Below are 17,871 nucleotides of genomic sequence, written 5' to 3' on the forward strand. Positions count from 1 at the left end.
CCTCATTCACTTCAGAGGAGTGGTTTGATATATGCATTGCTTTGCATGCACAATTTTTTACCCTCTACTAGACAGAAGGGCCTAGGATCTAGTGCAGTACTGGACAGAGCAAAACTACTATACACGTCAGTGGTTAGTAACTAACAGCAGTGATAAATCTCAACAGTCTTTGCTATTAATACTTACAATACAAATTCCAGAACCATCCAGGCATCTATTTGCATTTCCATGACAATTGCAAGGAACACACCGTCCTGTTAATAGGCCACTGTTCTCACGGTAGAATCCTGGGCTGCATTCCTATTGCATACGAAGGAGACTTTTTTTAGAAGGCTATACGTTTATACCTTTAAAAAGAGGTGTTCTGTGAAATTTTAAAGTAGAAGAAATTAAATTGCTAAATATTGTCATATGAATACCTATTATATGATTAAGAGGCATAGGTTGTATTCTAATATTCATCTCAGTTTGGTAAGCCAAGACATATTGCCAAAGTTTTTCAGTTTGGACGTAGCAGGAAACTATACTTAATGGAAGACTTCTCGGCTTGTTTGCTCGCTTTCAGGAAGGGGTGAGCCAAGGGTCTCTGTGTGAGGCCAAAAGGCTCCTTCATAACTTGTCATACTGAGATATGATCAAATGCAGTCAATGTCAACCATGTCTAAAGTCCACAAACTGCCCAACTACTTTGAAAAGTAGCTGTATATACCATTGCTCTGAGATCTGTCAAGAAGGATTCTCTCAACCTAAACCCCTGAAGGCTGTTCTGGCTGGACATATTTCATATTCTGTGAAGAATGTTTCCAGAATAAGTCCAGTTTAGTAAAGTATTTAAAATACAGCTAAAGGTGTTTTTGTTCTAGATCCATAGGTTTCTGTAGAACTATGTTTGTTCATTAGCGTTTAACCAATTAAAAGTTTAATTTTCAAAACTACTTGCTGTCATATAACCTCATCCTGATTTCCTCACCTGAGGGTATATGAAACTATGTTGAAGCAATGAGAGGCATTCTTTAATATGAAGCAGAATTTGTACGTACAGGCTTGTCCCAAAGACAAGTGAAGCATGAAAAGAATGTTCATCAACTAGAAGCATTTAAGAAGTAAAGCTGCTCTTCCGCGATCAATGTCAACTGACAGAATTTTGGGGAGCAGAATAATAATTTTTTTAAAAAGAGACACAGTTGTCAAAAAGCCATGTCCTGTTCCAATAAAGCATATCAGTTGAAAATGTGGCTTTCACCAATGAAAAGCGATTGTAAAAAAACTTTGATAATCTCTGGACCACCACTTCAACCATCCCCTCTTCAAAACCTTCTATGAAGTCCAGTTGTAATGTGAGCATCTTGACAACCCCAGTACTGTATGCATGCTCTCTGTGCTTAAACAAATGGAGTGAGAGGAGGGGCCATATACAATGGCCCCACCCCAGATATCACCATGCCCCCCTAGACCTGTCCTTTTCCTCCATACATGAAGTTTGAGGTCTGAAAGTGGCATGTACATCCCTAGGTGCTCCACGTGATGGGAGACCTTGCACATTCAGACTTCCCAATCGTGTGGAACTGTTTCATGTGTCTATTCATTTCTTGTAGCATGAGACCTTATTCCTGGCTGAGACTGCAGAGGACAAAGTATTAGCAAAGGATTAATCCCCACCCCATGCTAAGGTGGGGATTGCTAAGGTGGGGATTGCTTCCTCCCTCCTCCCTCTGCCCCCAGCAGCAATTTGTGTAAAAGAAAGCAAGCAGTCAAGGACAAACAATGAAATGAGTTGTCATGTGCAGTTTTAGCCCTTAGGTGTGGTTCTGGGAAACTTGTCTTGAAGTTCTATCTCTCTCATGAGTACATTGTTTAGAGCTGGGCAAAACTCCCTATGTGTGAAAAAATAATGAGTAACCTCACTTGTTTATTGTGAGGACGAACAAAATGAAGATTATAAATCACATTACAAATTAGCAGGTCTATGTGAATGGTTGTAGTAGATTTTTTTTAAACAACAATTGATGCTGTTCACAAGAGGGAATTATCCTGCAGCAGCTACCAGTACAGGCATTTAAAGTATGGATTATTGCAAAAACAGCTTGCTGAAATAAAGCTACTTATGACCCAATTATTAAAAATCAGTTAAAGAGAACTATTTGAGATGTTCATATGAAATAATCACTTTAAAGCTAGCCATTGTCTTTCTCGTGTAACATTTTTTAAAAAAGTTATTCCAGTAGTAGTTTCCCTGCACACTCAAATTCCATTTTCAATTGCCTTGAAGGAAAATTAGATATCCTGTGCAGATAACACTTCCATGGAGGACACTGGAGTGTGCACTGTAAGTTTTGAGAAATGCATATTTGTCCACTTTGTTCATATGTCCACTTTGTTCAAATGGACGGGGAGCAAATATTTTGTTGGCCATATGGCAATACCATTCTGGAGGTCAACATTTCAAAGCCACATTAAAAGTGAATGTGCATTAAGTTTTGTGTTTGAAACAAGGACTGCAATCTTTAAAAAAGAAAAGAAAAAATAGAAACAGCCTGGCTAACCATTCTATGACCTTGTACACCAGTAGAGTCTAGTATAAATGGTTAACAAACTGCCCAGCTAACGACTCAAACAGCAACATTTGCTAGCAGGTCTTCTGGACAATATAGTCCAATGGATAAAGAGATCAGCTTCTTGTTGTTGTTTTCACTCAAAATACTGCATAACACACTTTTATGTCAGGGCTATAAAAAGCAAAACAAAACACCTTAAAGCAGGGGGATAGGGGAAGAGAGAACACACATTACCTGTCTTGGTTTAAAATCCCAGTGATTTTGCTGCTGCTGCCCTCCGTCACGAAGATAAGGGAATGCTATCCTGTGTTGTGTAGCATGCACCAAACAGTGCCTCAGGCCTATGCACAACACCAGCCATCCAATGTTGCCCGGCCTCTGCATTCCGGCCGTCATTTTACTTAGCTTAAGGCTTTGCTGCTCACATGCAAGGAGGCTCTTTTTGCTATGCAGCCCTTTTCTTATACTACCCTCTTATTGTTCAGCTTCTCTGACTCAGTCGGTGTGCAGTGATATGCCCCTCCTTTAAAACTTCATACATGAGTCAGGTTGTGCAACACATAGCAGTTCTTGAGGTTAACGAACCGCTTTCTAATTCCTGCAAATGAGCGTATATCTGCATTAAGGTGTGGCAGGCATCACCTTTTCCCTGCCTAAGACAGTCAGGCAGTACTAGACGATTAGAACTGTAAATCACGGGCTGAGTAATTCTGTGGAAACATGCAGGGTGTGTGAGCTATTTTATGGAGTACTGTGGTTCTATACCTTCCTTTGGGCTACATGTTTTAATCAGTCCAGGAAAAGGGAGCAAAAGAGGCATTTTTGCACATGGTGAGTAGGAATAGGAATGAGAAGAGTTTAGTTAGTGTATTAAATGCAAGCCTTGGCATGCTGATCGATTGCATTTTTCATATAACAGACTGTGAAGTGTATTTTTTTTAAGCCTCTGAAAGTATTTTTAAAAATGACAAGCAAGCTTTATGTTATTATTGTAACCTGAGAATAAAATTGATAGACTTGCACATCAATCCAAGTGCATTTACTTGGAAAAGTCACAATGTACATATCAATGAAGTGTTACCAAACAAGTAGCATTATTAGAGGTAGTAAAACACAGAAGAAGACAGAAGCTTAGTAGGTACAACTTTTCTCCTATGACAAATGGCAGCTGTCAAAGCACATTCTCCTGTGCAGATATCAAGGTACAGGCCTTTGGTCACCCCCATGAGCAGAAGCTTAGGTAGAGAACCAAAATACCTGAAGATCAGTTATCACCCCCTTCCCATTCATCAAATAATCAATCTGATGCCCGCAGGGGGTAATTTGCATCCCCACTAGGGAGCTGGAGTGGATGGAGATTTAAACCTCTCCAAAACCATGTCTACTTTCTTCCTATTTCTCCTTACTTCCAATTCCTTCTCCTCCTTCCCACTGATGCCAATATCAGTGGGTTTCTGGGAGACCTGAATATGTTGTTTGAGGATGGGTTCAGGCTCCCAGGCCACCCCGTATGTAGGATCAAACCAGTCAAACCCAGATTTTCAGATTAAAAATTTAAGTACTAGGCAATTTTCTCTCTCTCCTTTACTTCTGAACAATTCTGAAAATAGCTGTCACACAGCATTATGGGGCATAATATGGAAGAATAGTGATCAGAGGAATGTCTTGGAAGAGTGGGTGGGAGATATCTACTTCATGACCACTCCTGCTGATTGGCAACTGAGGTACTAGCTAGTTGGCTCAGGATATGTGTGAATCCATTCCTCCCCCCCCCAACCCCCCCCCGCCTGAGTTTTCTGTATTCACCTAAAGAAATGCTGAAATATTATGCTTCACACTGGGTTGTATTTTATTGGTTTTACTTTTAAACATTTCTTGGTTCTATTTTTGTCATTTGGATGTTTGAAGTTTTTTGTTCACACAAATGAATTAAAATGAATTTCATAAAGTATAAAACTACATAAATATATAATAGCTGAATTAAGTACAATTTCTACAAGAGGACTACACTATGAAGGTGGAATGTCCCATCAAACATAATTGTTCAGAAAAGCGTCTCTCCTGCGCTTTTAAGGCAATCAATAAGAATGAATGAATAAGACTCTCTCGTTGCTATAGCTAAATCAGTACTGTTATCGTGTGTCATGAATGATGCAGAGCAGAAACAAAGACAATTTCCTACCTGACATGAATCACCCATATATTCAGGAGGGCAGGAGCATGTCTCTACATCAAAAGCAACGATGCCATTTCCTGCATTGGAGACTTCTTCCAGACCAACCTCGCCCAAGGTTAACCGCTGAGATTCTGTGAAATAAAGTCCTCTGATTCGTAATCCATCCAGTCTAGACAGGACCATCATCAGTTCCTCTCGAGATACCAAGCTATTGCTGCTTGCATGTCTGAAGTTTCCCTGCACATTCAATATATAATTAAAGTTAGGAGAAAGTTTAATTAGCAATCTACTCAGTGTAAAAGTACTGCTGCACATGCAAAGGGATATAGATTAAATATAATAATAATAAAACAGGTTCATGTTTTATAAGAAGCAATGGGTGCTGGTAGCATAAGGGAAAAGGACACTAGCAGAATGAAAACCCAAGCAAGAGATAATCTAAAGTAAAGTAAAATAAATGAGGGTCAGCCTCAGAAGTAGACACATAAGGGCAGATTACAATAATAACATACAAAGTCAACTAGGACAGGAACAAAAGGTTTCACTTGACACGGGGCTGTGCAAAAAATTCCCAGTGCTCAATTATTCTGCCGAAAATTTCCCGTTTCATTAGTAACAATAAATGGGTGCCAATTTTGAAAGAAAAAACAACAACCATACCAAATTGCATATATGCATACATTGTAATAAAATACATTTAGAAATCCACACTTGAGAGAAAATACATTCATAAATGTGCTATTCTATGAGAAAACACGTTCAAAAATATATATTTAATTATCATGTGAAACTGACATGGGACGGAAATCCACTCATCCATCCACACTTCATTGACAGAGTTTGTTGTAGGCTGGACTACGAATGCCTGAGAGGAAACCTCATGCATCAAAATGTGATTTGTTTGGAATGGCCTCAAACCATTTGCAAGCACATATGTAATTGAAGGCAGAATATAACTCAAAAGTACTTTTATTTTTCAAGTTCAGGCATGAGCCTGACAAGAACCCAACTTGACTTTGAGACTGCGGGAACAAGCAGCTGTTTCGCTGTAAATAATGACACTATTTCTGGACAACAATGAGGCGAAGCCCTTTTCAGAGTTTGGCTTTTCAGAAGTGTTATATTTCCTGGGGCTGTGAGAAGTCCAGGTGCAGCACAACAGGAAGTATTTAATTTAGTTGAGAGAGAGAGAGATAAATACTGGAGAAGTATTTCTGGGAAGTGGGTTGTACCATCTCCAGTATACAGGCTCGCCAAGCTCAACAATCTCATACAAAGGAAAAGTTAGGAAAATATACAGCAAAAAACCACTCACTTTCCACAACTAATGAACCTTAGAATTAATCACAACTGTAACTCACACATTACTTTGACCCCATTGCAGTACAGATTAGGGAGAGGCCCCAGTGCCTGCATGACACCCTCATAACTCTATGCTTCAAGTAAGCACCAGTCGTACGATCTAACTCAGGATACAGCAACTTCATATATACCATTTATGCTTCACATTCTCAGTTCCTTATTGGAGAACTAGGCTTCACCTGGCATGCTTGGTGATATTCTCTTTGTTGTATGGTTTCTTTTCCTGATTAGAATACACTTGCAACACAGTTTCTTCACATTTGTTCAATTTCAAATGTTTACAACAGGAAGGAAACAACAGAACAACCCTACGCATGGTTACTCCTCAGCAAATTTTGTTCAGTGGGCTTTACCTGCTCATAAGAGTATTAAAAATTGCAGCCTTTAAAGTGTACTTTGAAGCAAGACTGTTTCTGATGCTGTGCTATAAAATAAGCAGAAATGTCAGCTAGTGATTTATGAAAGGGAATTCCAAGAGTCTTACCTCAAGTAGCCGAACTGATCCATAATACTGTTTGTCGGGCAAAGGATTGTTAGGATCCACATAGATTAATTTCATTTGGTGGCCCTGTGCAAAAACATTACCATTCCAAACATCAGTATAATATTCAATGTGCAGAATTAGCATGCTTTACAGAACTGCGTTAGTTGAGAGATATTTCAGTTGTTATTAGATCTCAACAAAAAGAAATGTAGTTAACATTAAAGTATAGTAGTGGTGGTGGGGGGAAACCTTTTTCAGGCTGAGGGTGGCATTGCCAGGGGCAAAAGTGAGTGAAGCAATGAATGCCAAGCTTGCTTTTGTATAGCAGTCTAGTTTCTACACCCACTGCTCTCTACCCTCCATCCAGGCCATCAGGAGGAATTATTAGAGTTCAGGGACACATTCCAGCCAGGGTGTGTGGCCTGAGGAGAGCCCCAAGGGTCAGCTAGAGAGACCCAGTGCTCATACAGACTTCCTTTTGTGCCATGTTTCTAGGCACAGGTCTGTGCTTTAAAGCTAAATGTCTGGGTGCTTCCCCCCCCCCCCTTTTTTTGGCCCTATGGAAAAATCCACTTCTTACCACTGAATCGGAGCAAATGGCAAATCTGTGGGAAACCTGAATTGCTCTTTGTTCCAATTCAGCATTAAAGAGCAGGCTTTCCTGGGAGAAATGGTGAGGCAGAATGAAAAGAAAAGAAGAAGCACTCAGACATGATGCTTTAAAGAGCAGACCTGTGCCTGGAGAGCAAAAGGTAAACCCCTAGAGAGCTGCATTTGTATGAGTTCCCCACCCTGGAAGTACAGTATGGTATCTCATAAATGATTAGCTAGCTTATTGTATCATTTTAGAATGCTGTAAAATAGAAACAGTGTAAAAACTCTATTCAGACCAGGACAGTTCTTGGAGAAAGTTTAGGAGCAGGCTTTAAGCTTACACATTTCATTCTCGACCGGCTTCAACTTTTTCTTCCAAGAAATAGTAAATGCCAAAACCAGGAAATCCCAGGTTTATTTTAATGTGTGATCTTCCAGTTCCTTGCAGCTAAAGCTAAAGCCATCTTTCCAGCAGATTTATTCTCATGTGGTCATAAAGATGGCACATTCAAATAAACACGTTTCAGGCTTTCGCCTCTCCCAACAGGGGCTGTATAAAGTCAGCAGCAGGAAAGGGAGAGGGAGAAGCCAGGAGAGGAGAAAATGCCACCTGAACAAAGCAGAACAACCCTTAAAAACGGTTTAACAGGAAGACTCTGGATTTCACAGGCAACTTTCACTTACAGTAAGCTGCACATCGGGGCTTTTTTCCAGTAGAGTCATGCCTTCGCTAGGCAAGCCAAAGGATTTAACTTGATAGCTCAAGTAGCCGCCATATGTAGAAAGCTGAACAACATATTTAAAGAGATGGTGAGAATTATTATGAGAACTTATGACATGGTTTCTAAGTATTCAGAGCACACTTATCTCAGAACCTTGACCCTTGGAAGAACATTTCCAGTGCTACCAACACAGGATTAATGGAAGCAGCCGGATCAGGAAAGGGGTAATGTATTCTGAAACATGCATCTTTAGAAGGCATTTCTACAGGCATAACCCCAAGAGGAACTGATGATTATTACTTAAAATACTTAATAAAGGACAGGGAACCAAAGATTACTGTACCTTAAAAGTGGCAAAATTGTGTGCTGCTGCTATAAAATTAAGGATACAAGCTTAATTTTAATCTATTTATGTTCGTATGCCCTCTGTTGTTGTATATGTTGCAATCTGGTCAGTGAGTGAAATAAATGGATTCATTCATTCATTCACCCAGCTCTAACACACATCATGCCTTGTGATATAATGCCAGGTCAAAAATTATGAAACCAATATCAAAATATGGACTTCAAACCAGTTTTGGACAGTATATCAGTATATCACCCAGCCCTGCTATTGACCTTGGATGGTAACAATGTTCTGAATACAGCTTTGAGGGACATGTACCTTTTCTCCTAAGTAAGATGGTGGTGCTAACCAGTATAAATTGTGCACAGAGGGAGGCAGTTCTTGAACATCAGCAACGACACTGTTGCTGCCTGGATTGAAAGTTACAGGGATGCTCATGCCATTATCCACAGCTTCTAGGTGCCAGTTCCTCATATCAACAAACTAAGAGTGAAACAGACAATAAGACACTAAGAGATGTTTCTATACTGAATACAGTTTTCCCAGAGCAATAGAGTTAATGCACATGACTACCTGTTTTCTGGTGGAAATGTTTTGTTTTGCCTCACATGAGAAGTTTTTCCAACTCCTTGCCATGAGCAACAGCTGCTGGTTTTGTGTGACACCACAAACCGTCTCAGGCAAGTTATTGCATTCAGTGGACTGAGGTTCTACACACCCACCAGCCATATCACAATATAGAAACCCTTCTGCAGCCCCACTACAACAAGGAATGGGAACTGGGAAGCCACCCAATTCACAAGTGCTGACAAACTATGTGTCCGGAGGGGGTGAGAGGCTTGTCACAGGGATTGCTACAGTGAGTGGAACGCATAGCCTGTGTGTTATAGGGATGTGCAAAGCTTATTGCTTCTGTTCACAGTGAACAAGCAAGTCAAACTCTCTTCTGCAATCAACAGTTTGCCAAAGGCTGAAGAAAAAAGTACCAGCCACAAACTCAACAGCAGACTCAATTAGCCCTAGCTGTTCTAAGAAATTACAATGGCATAAAGGGGAGGGGAATAATACATCTGAATGACACATGTATATACAAAGTCACACCCCCAACTTCAGACATAAAAACAGTGACTCTAATTCAGTCATACCTTGGTTCTCAAACAGAATCTGTTCCGGAAGTCCGTTTGACTTCCGAAAATGTTTGAAAACCAAGGCGCGGCTTCCGATTGGCTGCAGGAGCTTCCTACACTCAGTCGGAAGCCACGGAAGCTGCGTCAGATGTTTGGCTTCCCAAAAAAGTTTGCAAACTAGAACACTTACTTTGTTGGCGTTTGGCGTTCAGAAGCCAAAACATTTGAGTCACAAGGTGTTCGAGAACCAAGGTAAGACTGAAATTGGAATAAGTCTTTAATTTTAGGCCACAAAACTAGACGAGACCTGATCCATGATTGGGTCATTCATTTTAAAGAAGTGGTTAGAAGCAGCGCACCTATAAGTTTTTTCCTGCAGATTAAGCAGCACCTTCAGGCAGAGGGCTATTTAGACTGGGGAAAGTGAAGTGTGTAAATTCTTCATGGCACCGAAGCCCAATCTAATTTCCCCATGCCACAGCTACTTTGAATTTAAGCAAACAGGAAATCCAATCAGGTCTCCTGCTAGTTGCACCCTTAAAATAGTGATTGAAAAAAGAATAACTTACAGCAAACGTACCTTAACCCTACGTTTATTTGTGCTGCGACAAATATTGGTTGCTCCGAAACAAAAGCAATTGGTGCAACCCTTCGGGTTAGCAGAGTCCAAATAAAACGACCCAGGGCGGCACATGTCACACTGAATACCTTCAACATTCTCCTATAAGTCAGTTGCAATAAGTCATTAAATGTTTCCACATAAAGCTCCTGCAGTAATATACACATGAAAAAAGCTGTAAAATACATCCAAAATAATACATAACATTGTTTCATCGCCTTGATTTTCAGTACACAGTAGCACAAATGCAAATGAGGTTGTCTCCTTCTGAAAGGAGTTTCAAGCAAATGACACACATATGCTTTTGCTCCTTTGAGTGCATAACAAGCAGCTCCGCCAATACACAATACACAATATTGTGCGGCTCTTGATCTAGTTGGAAGCAGGGATGAGAAAAATCCATCTATTTCTGGTCCTTGTCGCTATTTCATGTGTTCACCCATAAGTCTGTTCTGTTCCATTTCTACATTGATCCGCATTTTATTTTTATTTTAAAGCTCTGCACAGAAATTTGCAAAATATGCATTTTAAAATGCACTTGGATATCTTTGACCCAAGCACAACAATGTGTCAGAACACTCAGGAACTGTAAAAGCTGATGAATAACCAACTAATGTTCTGATTTGAACCTTAATCCAAGAGGTTTGTTTTGGAATTTGCAAAGATCAACATACAGTCGTTCTGAGTTTAAAGACTGAGCCCAACTATGTGTGTGATAGCCACTGTGTCAGAGAATTACAATAATACCAAATATATGTGATGTGCAGCTGATAAGACAACTAAATTAATCATCCTAGAAAAAGATAACTGAAACTCAATGGATTGTTGAAAGTTAGCAGTTGCACTTGTACTTACTCTTGGAAATGATTGTTTGGAAGTACTATTAAAGTTTGGCAATGAACAGTTAGTACATCAAGTTAACACTTTATACACGGGACCATGTGCATATTCCTGAACTGCAAGGGGTTGGACTAGATCCTCAGGCTCCCCTTCCAGCCCCCAAATTCTATGATACTATAAGCCAGAAGCTGAATTAATGTGGGATCACAACTGAGTAACTCCCGCAAATCCACTGCTACATTCACTGAGCCCATTACTAGATGATTAGTAGTGAAGTGGGCAGCTGGAGTGAAGTTAGCAACATTCCCCCAGCATTTGTCAACCAGAGTCCAAGAAATGTGCTAAGCAGTGCACACGAGATATTGGAGCAGTGTACACAAATATCCCCAGGACAACGGAAGTGGGTTTTCCTAGCACCACTTGCACTACTGGCAGTAGAGAGTATTTAAGGGGGGGAAATGGTTTTTGCACAAGGGTTCCTCTTGATCAATCTGTATAGTAACAAATCCATTTGAAGTGTTTCTATTGATTTAGGTGGGAGGTGAATTTGCTTCCCTCTGAAATAAGGGACGAACGGTGAAATAGACACTCAAGGAACAGCAGTGTTGCTACATGTTTCCTTCCGAGGCTTGTTTGCAAACCCAGGTATTGTACTAACAAATGTTTCCTTGGGAAGCTCACAAGTGTTAGCTCCATTTAAGAATTACCATTGGTTTCATATTATGGTAATTTAGACATGGAAAATGCTATACAGTGGTGCCTCGCAAGACGAAATTAATTCGTTCTGCGAGTCTCTTCGTCTAGCGGTTTTTTCATCTTGCGAAGCAACCCTATTAGCGGCTTAGCGGATTAGCGCTATTAGCGGTTTAGCGGCTATTAAAGGCTTAGCGCCTTAGCGCCTTAGCGGATTAGCTGCTAAAAGGCTATTAGCGGTTTAGCGGCTTAGAAAAAGGGGGTGGGGAGCGAAAAAAAATCTCAAGACTCGCAAGACATTTTCGTCTTGCGAAGCAAGCCCATAGGGAAATTCGTCCTGCGAAGCGCATCGAAAAATGGAAAACCCTTTCGTCTAGCGGGTTTTCCGTCTTGCGAGGCATTCGTCTTGCGGGGTACCACTGTACAGCTAATTAATAATTTTATTATTCCTTCAGAAATCATGGGAACAGTAATCATCACTAGTTAACTAAGGACAAACTCCTGGCAATTACAGTCGCACCAATTCTGAATGCAAAAGCACCTGACCTTACAGAGGCAAACTCCTGTCTGTGGATGACAAACATCTGGCTCTGTTCCTTCTCTGTTACATTCGCAGGGTTTGCAGTTTGGAAAACCATAGGAACCCGAAGCACATCGATCGCACCGTCGACCAGTTATTCCTATGCGGCATCTTCAGTAACAAAATAAAACCAAAAAACAATTTCTGAAAAAAGGTTTGCTTTTTTGGAAACTCAGTGAGCCAATGAAAGAGTCTTTATGTAACAGTATTAAAATCAGTGTATATGGTAGTTTTCCATTAGCAAATAAATATCACACCGTGATGTCACAAAATACTAGTGTTTCTTAGATATAATTTAGGCATCAAAGCCGGACATGCTAGAATAAACATTTAGAAGTGTCAGCTATAACTGAATGCCGTTCTTCGAGTGAAGACCTCATTACTAAAACTCATTGCTTTCTTTCACAGTGGTATACAGCAATGGCATTTTTTAAATATCTGATTAACAGATTAGCCTGAAGGACTAAACAAGGTTCAAAGCTCTGCCTGAAGTATACATAAGGCAAGTAAGATAAGAACACTGCACACAGGTGAGGCACAATACGCACAGTGTTGAAGTGCAATATCCACACATCTTGATAATAAAAGCAAATTTGCACACTAAATTGGGACTTTGAGCTTTGGTGCACTGCATAGATCTGAAGCTGTGGAAAGACAGTAGCTCTGTGCCAGCAGATATGTGGCTGCTGACCAGCCCGAAGTGTATGCCGTTCAGAAGTCACATGTCTGTATGGTGCTAACCCAGCAGCCCCCATCCCATTTTCTTCTGGTTAGGTCCATAGGTAAGAGGGACAGGATCCCCTGTTTCCTCAACTGTTGCTTGATGGTGGTAGCGTCTTTCTTCCCAAACACACCCAATCACCACCATAAATGATATAGGCCAATTGGCAAATTTGATTCACATGTGGGAAGCTCAAAACACTTATTCTTTCATAACATAATGTAATGCAGGCCAGAGAACTGTGGCTATTGGGTGGGACACAGATATCGTATATAAATAATAGATGCATGCAGCCAACAATAAAGCATACTGTCTCCCACAAATTGTTTCTCAGAGTAAACCAACCTCTTAGCACACACTAAAGCTCCTAGGCATTCCACTTTTCAGAAGTTAATTAACACTGCATAGATGCCTATTTTGAAGAAAAGGGCTTCTTGTCCCATCCCATTTCTCTCCCTTGCATTCCCCACCCCCCACCCCGAACGTGGAAGTTTAAACTGTAGTCTGATGATATGGACTTACTTGCACTGCCCAACAATTTTATCACATTCAGCATTTCCCGGATTAATAATGCCTTTCCTTGAGCAATTGCAGCCCTCGCAGCCAGTGAGGGGGTGATAGCCAAAGTGCTGCCTCACACACACTTCACATCTGGGCTTAACGGTTTGAGGAGGACAAATACACTTTCCAGTGATGTCATCACAAAGTCGCCGCCCGCAGCTGCATGCTGGGTTTGAGAGAACCATTTAACACATGAATAATATTGTATACCAGTATATGCAAGTTCATCTAAATTTGAATAGAAGTTAAAAAAAAAACAACCACTAGAGCTTGTTTTGCCTCATATCAACTTTATCATATAATGGTCTTAAAAAGTGAAAAATGAAACATATATATGCTACTGGAAGTAGTTATTTGGGACAAGCACTAGGCCTTTCCGTCATACTTTCTAATTAGGTTTTTAAATAACAAACAGAAAAAGCACAATAAAAAACAATTAGAAAAAGACAACATCTCAGATATCTCATAAAGTACTGGGAAGAACATGAAGGTGTAATTCTGCTGCCAGGCTTTTTTGAGGCGCAAGAAAGACTTGAAAGCCTTGCAGACAAGAAAGACTTGCAGCTGTACACAGACCTGGACCTGGAAACTGGAGAGACCAGCACTGCTGCACTGCCCTCTACCTCTTTCTCTCTACTGAGATCTGCCCAGTGTGTTTTCCACAGCTCTCCTCTGAAGCCCTATCTCTAAACCAGCTTCATGCCAGCATGGGACTTACAACTTAAATCAGAAATAAGGGGAAATGGTGAGAAGACAGGATGCCATATAACAGTTACAGCTATATGATAAACCACTATTTGAGACCATACACATAATGTATGTGTATGGGGGACATACATCTTGAAAGTGCATGTTTGTTGCTTAGGAGCAGATATTGAGTAGGTACAGATTGTGGCATGCATTCCTTTCAGAGCAGAGATCAGTACCCAGTCTCTCTCCATGTTAGAAAACGTGTCAAGACATATCTTTTCAACTGGCCTTTTAAATCAGTATTAGTGCTCCTACTACTGCGTGTAATGCTGTTAGTTATGCTTTAACGCTTTAATGCTTTTATGATACTATTGCTTTATTGTTCTGCTTCATTGTAAATTGTCATGACTAGTTTACAAAAAGGCAGTATAAAACTATTAACAGAAATAATGTTGATATTACTACGGATGCACTTAGATGTCACGTTACACTATTGTATAACAAAATATAAACGAGCCTAGCTTCCTCTAAGGCTAGCTTAAACAAGTCAGCTTCAAAAACCATGGTTTTAAAGTACCATAAAGGTAAAGGTACCCCGCCCGTACGGGCCAGTCTTGCCAGACTCTAGGGTTGTGCGCTCAGCTCACTTAAGAGGCCGGGAGCCAGCGCTGTTCGCAGACACTTCCGGGTCACGTGGCCAGCGTGACAAGCTGCATCTGGAGAGCCAGCGCAGCACACGGAACACCGTTTACCTTCCCGCTGGTAAGCGATCCCTATTTATCTACTTGCACCCAAAGGTGCTTTCGAACTGTTAGGTTTGCAGGCGCTGGGACTGAACAACGGGAGCGCACGCCGCCACGGGGATTCGAACTGCCGATCTTTCTATCGGCAAGTCCTAGGCGCTGAGGCTTTAACCCACAGCGCCACCCGCGTCCCATTAAAGTACCATAGTTAACTGTTAACCACAGTTTGCTGGTCTGGGCAGTAAGACAAACTGTGGTTAACAAAAAGTGGAGGAGAAAGCTTCCGAATGCTTACATAGAGAGGGAATCGGGGAGCATGTTAGTCCAAGAGGATACTAGGCTCGTTTACATCTTGCTAAAACATAGTTTAGAGTAACATCTGAACACCAATAGTACAAGCATATATAATATAATAATTTCTCAAAAACCCACAAGGAGAGGGAACCAAGGCTTTTTGTGTAAATGTAATAGCTGCATTAGTATTTGCTTTGGTCATTTAAAAAAACAAGGGAAATAAAACTGGAATGAAATACAGAATGAAGCTTTAAACTCTTTAGGCAACATTCCAAAAAAGTGTAATGCAGCACATGACCTCTCCCAACAGTTATTAAAGACATCCTTACGTTTGCAAAAGGGAAATCCATAATAGCCTGTTTGACACCTGCTACACTGGCGGCCAATGATGTGCTGTCTGCAATTGCACTGCCCTCCCACAGGGTCGCAAGTGCGGCTGGTGGCCCCATTTCTGTGGCAATTACAAGGCAGTGCTCCATCATTGTAGGCAGCTGCAAGTGACCTTGCAGACGTTCTACAGAATTCTGAGGAAGTGGCAGGGCTGTTAAAAGAAAAGAAAAAAGTAAACTTTGATTTGTAAAGCACCATGAACACCACCTGTGGCAACCTGTGGCCCTCCAGATGTTGTTCAACTACAACTCAAATCATTCTTGATCATTGGCTGGGGATGATGGGAGATGGAGACCAACAACCTTTGGAGGACTACAGGTTCCCCACTGCAACATTACATAGACAGTGTAAGTAAAATAAATTAACTAGCTAACTGGCCCCCATATAATAAATAGCAGATGTGTTTGGTGTCGCGGAATATGAGGCTGACTTACTTGATGTAAAAACTGTTCCCACCACAATGATAGATGAAATCAAATGACTTGTCCACAGTGTCTTTCTGAAGAAGTCTATAACTGTAGCTGTCTGCTGGAACAGCCAGTACACGTTCCTTTAAAAATGATAAAGAAATGAAATGGTATGTTTAATCTTAAGTATCCAAGCACTGTTTCCAATTTCCATTCATTTCAACACAATGTGTATGCAAACGGTACTTGCACTGCACTGATAGGAGCTCCAGAAAACAAGGGCCTTAAAGTATTTTTATTTTGCATACCACCCTCCACCTGAAACTTAGCAACAGCCCATTAAACACAATAAAATAGGAGAAATAAATAAAACATATCACAGCAGAGACAGAAAACACAACAGAATCTGGAGAAATAAAGCGGTTTTTCACTGGTGCCTAAAAGATGTTAATGTAGGGACCAGGAGGGACTCCCACAGGAGAGAGTTCCACAAGCAGGACGTCACAGTCTAAAAAGTCTTCTCCTCCATTGCCACCTGAAAGCTCCTGAGGAACAGCTTGATATACTAGAAGCAGATGACTGGGGAGAAAGACATTCCCTCAAAATACAGGGGTCTCAAGCAGTGGAGGGCTTTAAAGGTGAGAAGCAGCACTTTGAATTGTGCTTAGAGACAGACCAGAAGCCAATGGAGCTCTTTAAAGATTTGGTGAAATGTGTTCCCAACCCAACATCTTGTCTCATTTGGTGCCATGGTGGCAATGTTTTGAACTGCTGTTTCTAAACAGTCTTCAAAGCAGGCCTTCATACACCAATAGCTATAGACTGGAAATTACTACAGGGTGGATAATTGTATTTTTTTTAAAAATAATACTGTAATTCTAAACAACCAGCTCATTCTGCATACATCATGGGGATGTGTGGTTATAAGCACTAAAACATTTTATAATTATTAAGTCATAAAATATTGTAATCTGTCTGTCTCTATCCAGATAAAAGGAATCTTCCCTGGTTGAAAGAAAACTGCAGCAGCTGCCTGCATGACTCAGTGAAAATAGCTATACTACTGTTATCTATGCTTTGGGTAACTTCCCATTTAAACTATTATAATGTATGTAGCATGTGGAGCTGTGTTTTTAAAAAGTTAGAAAATCACCATTGGTCTGGAATAGGGCTACAGATTTATTGACTGGGCAGTTTGATCATATTACATCTGTATGTTGTCAAACGCACTGGTTCCCAGTCTGTTTCTGAGCCTAATTTAAAGAACTGGTTTAACCTTTACAGAGATAAATAGGTTGAGACAATGTTCGCTGAAAGATTGCCTTCTGCCATAAGTACTTATCAGAATCTTAAGTTCTTTTTCAGAGGTTCTGTTCCAGGTGTCCTTGCCAAACAAAGTGAAGCAGGTAACCACAAGGGAAATGGCCTTTTTGGTAGTGGTATCCCAGTTATAGAACAACCATCCCTTTGAAGTTTGTCTGATGCCATCTTTGTGGGTTTTTGATGCCAGGGAAAGATATTTTTATTCACCCAGGCCATTTAAATAATGTATGTCTTATGGTATGGCCTGGTCCTCTTATGTTTAAAAAAACAAAGCAAAACTGTATTTTATATGTATTTTTAGTTTTTAATAGTTTGCATTGTTTTATACTGTAGTTTAATTTTTGCATTTGTTTTGTAATGAACTTCTGAACTGGGTGACAATATAACTTTAGTTAGTTAGTTAAATTAATATTTTTTAAATAATAATAATAATTAAATTATCTTGAATATAACAAACCCTACCAACACAAGCATTTTTCCATTAGGAATTTTCACAGTGACTGAGATATCGTGCTGAGGGATGTCAAGTTCAATTCGATTTTCTGCCATCACCAAACCTCGGCATCCAGCAATATGTGGACAAAATGAAGCATTATAAGACCCTAAAACAGACAAATGGAAAATAAAATGAAATGAAAACTGTG

General features: G+C 40.4%; 2 protein-coding genes across 4 annotated transcripts in view; both read right to left on the reverse strand.

The window, feature by feature from the left end:
* Positions 1-17,871, reverse strand: part of RIOK3 (RIO kinase 3) — a 910,199-nt gene that overhangs the window by 714,713 nt on the left and 177,615 nt on the right. The window lies entirely within an intron of this gene.
* LAMA3 (laminin subunit alpha 3) overlaps positions 1-17,871 on the reverse strand; it is a 126,720-nt gene that overhangs the window by 49,304 nt on the left and 59,545 nt on the right. For all 3 annotated transcript variants that reach the window (XM_083451495.1, XM_083451496.1, XM_083451494.1), the window contains 11 exons: positions 17,690-17,829; positions 15,932-16,047; positions 15,437-15,648; positions 13,342-13,546; positions 12,065-12,209; positions 9,947-10,087; positions 8,558-8,722; positions 7,856-7,957; positions 6,578-6,661; positions 4,738-4,968; positions 187-300 (listed from right to left, as the gene is read on the reverse strand). In XM_083451495.1, coding sequence (XP_083307621.1) covers positions 187-300; positions 4,738-4,968; positions 6,578-6,661; positions 7,856-7,957; positions 8,558-8,722; positions 9,947-10,087; positions 12,065-12,209; positions 13,342-13,546; positions 15,437-15,648; positions 15,932-16,047; positions 17,690-17,829 — 1,655 coding nt within the window. The remainder of the gene's footprint in view (positions 1-186; positions 301-4,737; positions 4,969-6,577; positions 6,662-7,855; positions 7,958-8,557; positions 8,723-9,946; positions 10,088-12,064; positions 12,210-13,341; positions 13,547-15,436; positions 15,649-15,931; positions 16,048-17,689; positions 17,830-17,871) is intronic.

The sequence above is a fragment of the Podarcis tiliguerta genome (genome assembly GCF_965153285.1).
Source record: "Podarcis tiliguerta genome assembly, chromosome: 7".
Taxonomy (NCBI): Eukaryota; Metazoa; Chordata; class Lepidosauria; order Squamata; family Lacertidae; genus Podarcis; species Podarcis tiliguerta.